At 39.2% G+C, this 6,788-nt stretch overlaps 1 protein-coding gene across 1 annotated transcript; it reads right to left on the bottom strand.

The window, feature by feature from the left end:
* Positions 1-5,292: 5,292 nt before the first annotated feature.
* On the bottom strand, positions 5,293-5,814 carry LOC146004200 (uncharacterized). The gene has a single exon (XM_083142869.1). The coding sequence runs from the start codon at positions 5,812-5,814 to the stop codon at positions 5,293-5,295; it is 522 nt and encodes a 173-aa protein (XP_082998995.1).
* Positions 5,815-6,788: the final 974 nt, after the last annotated feature.

The raw sequence follows: 6,788 nt of genomic DNA, 5'->3' as shown, positions 1-6,788 counted from the left end.
TTCCAAAATTATGATTTTCAGTACCACCATAGAAAAAAGTATAATTTTTAGTTTTACAATTCCCTTCTCCTGGACACCTAACTTCCCGGACAGTCTATTTAAAATAATAGGCCCTACTTTTATTTCTTAGCAACATAACTAATTGTTACCTAGTTCTGTTGCACTAGTTGAACTAATTGCATATTATTAACAATCAAGCACATGAAATTTGTTGTTTTTCTTTTACTGGAGAAGATACCAGTAAATTATGCAAAATAAAAGTAATAATAAAGGAATGATTTATTGATAAAGTTTAATTGTTCCTCTTGAAGACAGTTCAACAAGAATGAAGATGGCTTTGTGCGTAACTCAGTTCAGGAAAGTCAGGTACAGGATAGAAATGGTCACTGTCAATAAAATCAGTTTTTGTAAATCTTGGATTATAATTTGTTAGTTTTTAAAAGAAATAGTAATTCAAGTAAGGTTTGTGTCTGTTTGTGTCTGCAATTAATTTTCTTTTTTCATGATTTGTTAGTGCATTTTGGAATATACAAGGTACATTCAATAAATAACTGGAAAAGTAGTATAAGAAAACTAAAATACGACTGTGATTGTTATATGTTTGTTATTTTGTGGAGGCATCTGTAAGTTATTCATAGCTGGAGCTGGCATCCCTGCCTCACATACAGGATGCTGGGAAACAGTTACACAAGATGGCAGCACCCTTACAGGAGTGCTCCAAGCTAGAGCAGCGAAGTGTCATGAGATTTTTGTTGAGTGAAGGCATGAAACCGATAGAAATTCATTGCTGCATGACATTTCAGTATGGTGACAACTGTATGAGTAGATCACAATGTACAAGTGGGTTGAGAAGTTCAAACACGGTACAAGTTCAAACAAGCCCCAAATCGCAAACCTAAGTTTGCCATAAACACTCCACTTCCTTCTTCCCCCGTTATAACAAGATGGGGCACTTGGCTTCATGCTGCAACTTACTATGCCGACAATTTTGAAGCAGTGAGCAACAATGTTGAACAATTAGATCCCAATGATGCTGTTTGTATCAAGGAGGCACAAACAGCCCTGAATACAAACAGTGTTAGAGAAGAGCTCATATTTATTAGCTTGATTTTCATGTGCATTGCAGCAGCAATAAGGAAACTGGAGACAAGGGGACTCTCTCTTAAGGAAAGTCTTCAGGAGGTGGAAAAGGTGTAACAAGTTCTATTCAATGCTGGAAGGCTAGAAGTACTCGAAAAATTTCAGTATATGGCTAGAAGCTCCTAAAGGACATTTGCTCTTTTCATGAAGGGAAACAAAATGTGGACGGTATTCCAAGTGAACTGCACGTTTCAGATTTGTTGAAATTACAACATGCGCCTATTGGTTCTTGTGATGTGGAGAGAGTGTTTTCAGAGTATAAAAGTATTCTCATAGATAACAGGCATAAGTTTACTTTTGAGTATCTGAAACAATACGTAGTTATTAAGTGCAATAGTAACCTTTCATGTTGAGTAGAATGAATGAGAGACAGCTGATGAAATTCTGCTAATCGTGACGTTCAGTGACATCCCAGTAAGAGGACAAGCAGTAATTTTCAGTTCAATTAAATCTAGACATTTTACACAGATAATCTGTTGTTTTGTTTGTTTTTGGTCATTTTTCATGATTGTTCTACTTCACTAGGTTAATTTCAACAATGAGAATGAATAGTGAAGTGATGAAGTAGATAAAATAACTACTAACTAACTTACCAACCAAAAGTTTATGGCTGCAGCAACACAAGCCTTGCATCTGTCCCTATCCTGGGTAAGATCAATCCAATCTTTTCCATCCTTACCAATTTCCTTTACTTCCATCTCAGCATTATATCTCCATCTTCGTCTTGGCCTCTTACCATCAGGTTTTCCAATGACAATCCTGTAATCTCTTCTTTCCTCTTCCATTCATGCCACATGGCCTGCCCACCTAAGTCTTCTTGATTTAATTATTCTAATATTATATTGAGATGAATACAATTCTCCATTCTCCTGTCCACTCATCCCTTTTAGATAAAAGAAGTAATAAAAGGCAATGTCCATGCTTTTTTGTAGCCTTTGTCATGGTATTTGGATTGGAATGAGGGTAAAGCATATGTATTTGAATTTACTCCTTTATATAATTAATGATTTTCACAATTTTTATCCTTTTTGTGGTGTTAGGAATCATACTTCTGTTATTGCGAACACAAAGCAATTGCTTGTAATTTGTAGCGGTCAATGACCAATAAACAAATCATACAGTTCGAGCATTAATCCACAACATCAAGTTAACATTCACTACTATATACTACCTAGAAGTGATGGTTCAGGGATAGAGAAAGGAATCCTTGTTTGAATTCAAGCAAGGCATATACGTATGTACATGGAACTAAAATATTGGGGGACCCTTAGTAAAAAAAAATATCAAAAATACTACAAGATATATATACTGTGCTTTTTACTGTCAAGTCATCCATGGAGCAGCACCTAGAGCGCCTGGCAATGAGAGCACATCTGCTGGCATTTAGACCCACAGCTGTACGATGACCTTGGCACTGGACATGTCAGTGCTTCAGTACTCAGATAACTGGTATCAAGTTTGCAAGTGTTTGTGAAGTGTTAAGTTGTTAACAAGTGTTTTAGTTTGTTTTGTTTTAGTTTACATATTACTAGTGCTTTTCTACAGTGTAATTTAAAACAACTAATTTTTATGTAGGACTCTTTCATCATTACAATGCTTGTAGGGAAGTTAGAAGGTGTTTTGCAGCAGAATAAATAAATAAATAAATAAATAAATAAAGATGTTCCTGTTCCACACACGGACAGTATTGGAAAATTTGTGAACATGTTTAGGGAAACAGGGTCTGTTCTTGATAAGAAGCAAAGGGTGAAATGGCATGGGCTTACAGGGAAGAAACTAGACAACGTTGGTGCACGAATGGAACATACACCTCACAAATCCTTCCGGCACCTTGCACAAGAACCAGACATTTTCAAGTATCTGTGTAGCAAGCTACCGAGCTTTTAAACCTGAAGCCATACATTAGAAAAGGGGTTCTCAACCTTTTTGGGCCTGTGTGCCCCTTTGCATTCACAACTTAGTCCACGCTCCCTCCCCATAGGCGTAATGAATTATTGATAAACAAAAGTTCTACTGTGCAGTTAGGGTTAATAAATCAAACTCAAAAATATTTTATAATGCTTCTATTATGACAGATATTAAAAAAATACTAATACTTGTTTTGTTGATAGGACATTTTCATTAATTAAAAAAAGTGCTTAATAGGCCTACATTACAAAGGATTCTGCTCTCACTGCAGTTAAAATTTCATGCTACATCATTTGGTTTTATTTCTTAAGAACATAATTAATGGGAGAACTGGCACTGTTTTTCTTTCACATGTTTTTGAAAGTTTGGTTCCAACTGCGATAATGCACACTTCAGATCATTTTCAACATCCAGCTGTGCTCGGTATTTTGATTTGATGTAAGCCAGTGTAGAAAACCCAGACTCGCATAGATAAATTTATGAAAACTGCACCAACAACTTTGCAGTTTCCGTAGCAACTTGTGGATATGCAGCAAAATAGCATAACCAAAAATCTTCAACAGTCATGTTTGGGAACTCCGCTTTTGCTTGAGAATTACATTTTAGGTCGATTGCATGCTCTTGAAGGGAATCAGGAAGCAAGTCCACTTCTATTTTGAACGGATCTCGTGTCAACTAAAATTGCCAGCTATCTGAAGAATTATATGGAAAGTAGCATCCAATTTCAGTTTTCAAGAATGCCAAATGTTCTGAAATAAAGTTCTTCAATTCACTTTTCAAATTTAGTGTGTCATCAAAAATCTCATTGAGACGTGGGAAGGATGTCAAGTTGCGTTCTGAACTCTGAAAGCGACGTTGCCACAAAACTATTTTTTCCAGGAAACCTTTCATGCTATCATAAGCCTTCAAAATGTTTTTCTGTCCTTGCAGTTTCAAATTCAAAAGGTTGATCGATTCATAGAAGTCTGATAAATACGCCAAGTGGTGGATACATTTATCATCTGTAAATTGCATTTACGGATCTTTATTATTTGAACTCATCAAAAATATTTCAACTTCAGATTTCAGATTGAATAGCCGAGCAAGCATGTTACCTTTTGAGAGCCAACGAACTTCAGTGTGGTACAGAAGAGTTTGTTGGTCACTATTCAACTCTTTGACATAAAACCTCAAAAAGTCTAGTATTCAGAGCACTAGATTTGACATAGTTCACTACTTCGATTACTAATTTCAAAACAGTTTTAAGTGTTTCAGGCAGAGTCTTCCAAAGCTTGTCTGTGTATGTACAATGAGAACAAATGATGTTAGGGTTCTGTTTTCTTGCAAGCTGAACAAATCCAGAATGACATCCTATCATGGCTTGAGCGCCATCAGTGCATATTCCAACAACGTACTCCAAAGGAAGATTGTTAGCTGCCAAAAAGTTACACAGAGCAGAAAAACATCCTCAGATTTTGTGGTTGTCTGAAGAGTTTGGGAAAATAATATTTCCTCTATGAAGCATTTTCCGTCAATATACAGTGCTCAAAAAAAGTTTGTGATCATTTTATTGTACTAGATACATGGAATCATATTCAAGAGTACAGGGGAGACATATAAACAGAAAGAAAACACTGCAGCCATTCAGAAGAAACAAAATCACACCAGAAGCACAAGATTGAAAATGTGGGATGTGAAACACAAAAGAAAGGCAGTGCAATACCGTGTACCTACGGTTCGCAGGCATGCTTGGGATCAACAGATGGGAGTTCAGTACCGTGTATAGCCAGCCACCTGAAGCCAGAAGGCATGCTTGAACACAAAGGGGCATGCTAAGGATAAGAGCATTGAACTTCTCCTGAGGAAGACTGTCCCACTCTTGAATGGTAGCCTCCCACAATTGCACCTTGTTCACAGGAGGATTTTCGAGGATGACAATTGCTAGCTTCAGGTGTCCCCATGCATGTTCCACACAGTTCATGTCTAGAGAATACGCAGGCCACACCATGCATCGAATGCCATGCATATCAAGGAACTCTTGAACCACTCTGGCTCAATGTGGTCGAGCGTCATCCACCAGAGTGAAGCCATCCCCACAGTTGTAGAGAAACCTGCTACCACGGGTTCGAGAATAGCGTTTCTGTACATCAGACCAGTCAGGTGACCTGGAGAGGAATTAGGGGCGTACGTCGACCAAACATGATTCCATCCCAAACCATGATGGAGCCCTCTGCTGCTGGTGATGTTCCTGGATGAAGGGCTCGTTCAATCTCTCATCTGATGGTCTCCAAACATTATACTTTTGCTTAACGGGTGCAAACTGATGGTGACCTCATCTGTAAAGAGCATGTGCTCCCACTGTTTCTGACTCAATTTGCTGTGCATTGTTGTCCACCTTACACGGTCTCTCTTATGGTGTGGTTTCAGAGGAACCTTGGGTATGGGTCTTCTTGACGTCTCCTCATGAAGTTGATTCCGCACTGTCTGATTGGAAACATTCGCTCCTGAGGCTCTCCGCAGATCCTGGCACAAACTGGTAGCAGTTGCAGTGGGTCTACGACGTGCCGAATTCACCACATACCGATCTTCCCTGTGTGTTGTTTTGCGTGGCCGCCCTGTCCTTGGTCGGTCAGCAGCTGATTGTGTCTCCCTGAACTTTCTCCACACTCGAGAGATATCACTTTGGCTCACTCCAACATGGACAGCGACGTCCACTTGGCGATATCCCTCTTGCAGCAGCGTTACAATTCGAATGCGGTCCGTAGCAGAAATTGTTCCTCGAGGCATGTTGCCCTTCGTTTTCCAAACGCTCTCTGTGCAGTTTCCAACTCACAAGTGCGGATAAGACAAGGACAATGCTTCCCATCGGGCTGCTTTCAAATCTGCTCAGGAATCATGTGGCAACTACTGCCCTCTATCTGCTGAATATCGAACTCACTTGGCGCATTATGTCAGTTTCTGTCTCGGGTTGAATGATACAATGAACAATGTATACCTTTTGCGGATATCGTGACTCAAATCGCATGCAATTATAATATGCAAAACTATTTCTGAGCACTGCATACATCTACAGTAAAACAGCAACTGAGAGTGTATTGAAATGTCAGTTGTCTCATCACATTGCAGAGAAAAGAACGGAGATTTATTTAACTTTTCCATTACTTGTCCTCTATTTACACTTCTCGTCTGCCTCCAACAGAGATGCAGAGGGTTCTAGCGATATCGGGGCAAACTATTTAAATAAGATGTGTGTGTGAATAGCGGTGACAGAGAGAACAATTTGCAGAAGTTTCTTTTCTGAGACCTACACAAGGGGTTTGTGTTTGTCACAACTATTTTTTTGGGGGGAGGTAATTCATGTATATATTTTTCATTGCTCACCACGCCTACCCTGAAATTCTCCAATGCCTCCTCAGGGGGCGCGCCCCCGAGGTTGACAACCCCTGTATTAGAAGAATTTAAAGAAAATATCAGGAGAGAAATTGAAGCAATTTCGGAAGAGGAACTGATACGTGTTAGTAAAAATTTCCTTTAAAAAATGCCGTAAATGTGTGGAAGCAGGAGGACAACATTTCCAACAAATCTTGTATCAACGTATGTGCTCATTTTAATTGTAACTGTCACTGTAATTGTACGACCTTATTTCATTACATAGCTTTCGGTTCCAGTTACGCGAATGTTGCATCCACTGCTCGGCATGCTAGCCGCCACTCCACGGCAGGGACGTCGGAACTTATTTTGGAGTGGGGGGGGAGGCTTTC

This window comes from Lepisma saccharinum, chromosome 21, assembly GCF_977018435.1.
Source record: "Lepisma saccharinum chromosome 21, izLepSacc3.1, whole genome shotgun sequence".
Taxonomy (NCBI): domain Eukaryota; kingdom Metazoa; phylum Arthropoda; class Insecta; order Zygentoma; family Lepismatidae; genus Lepisma; species Lepisma saccharinum.
The sequence above is the reverse complement of the archived record's forward strand: the minus strand, read 5'-3'. Positions and strand labels throughout refer to the sequence as shown.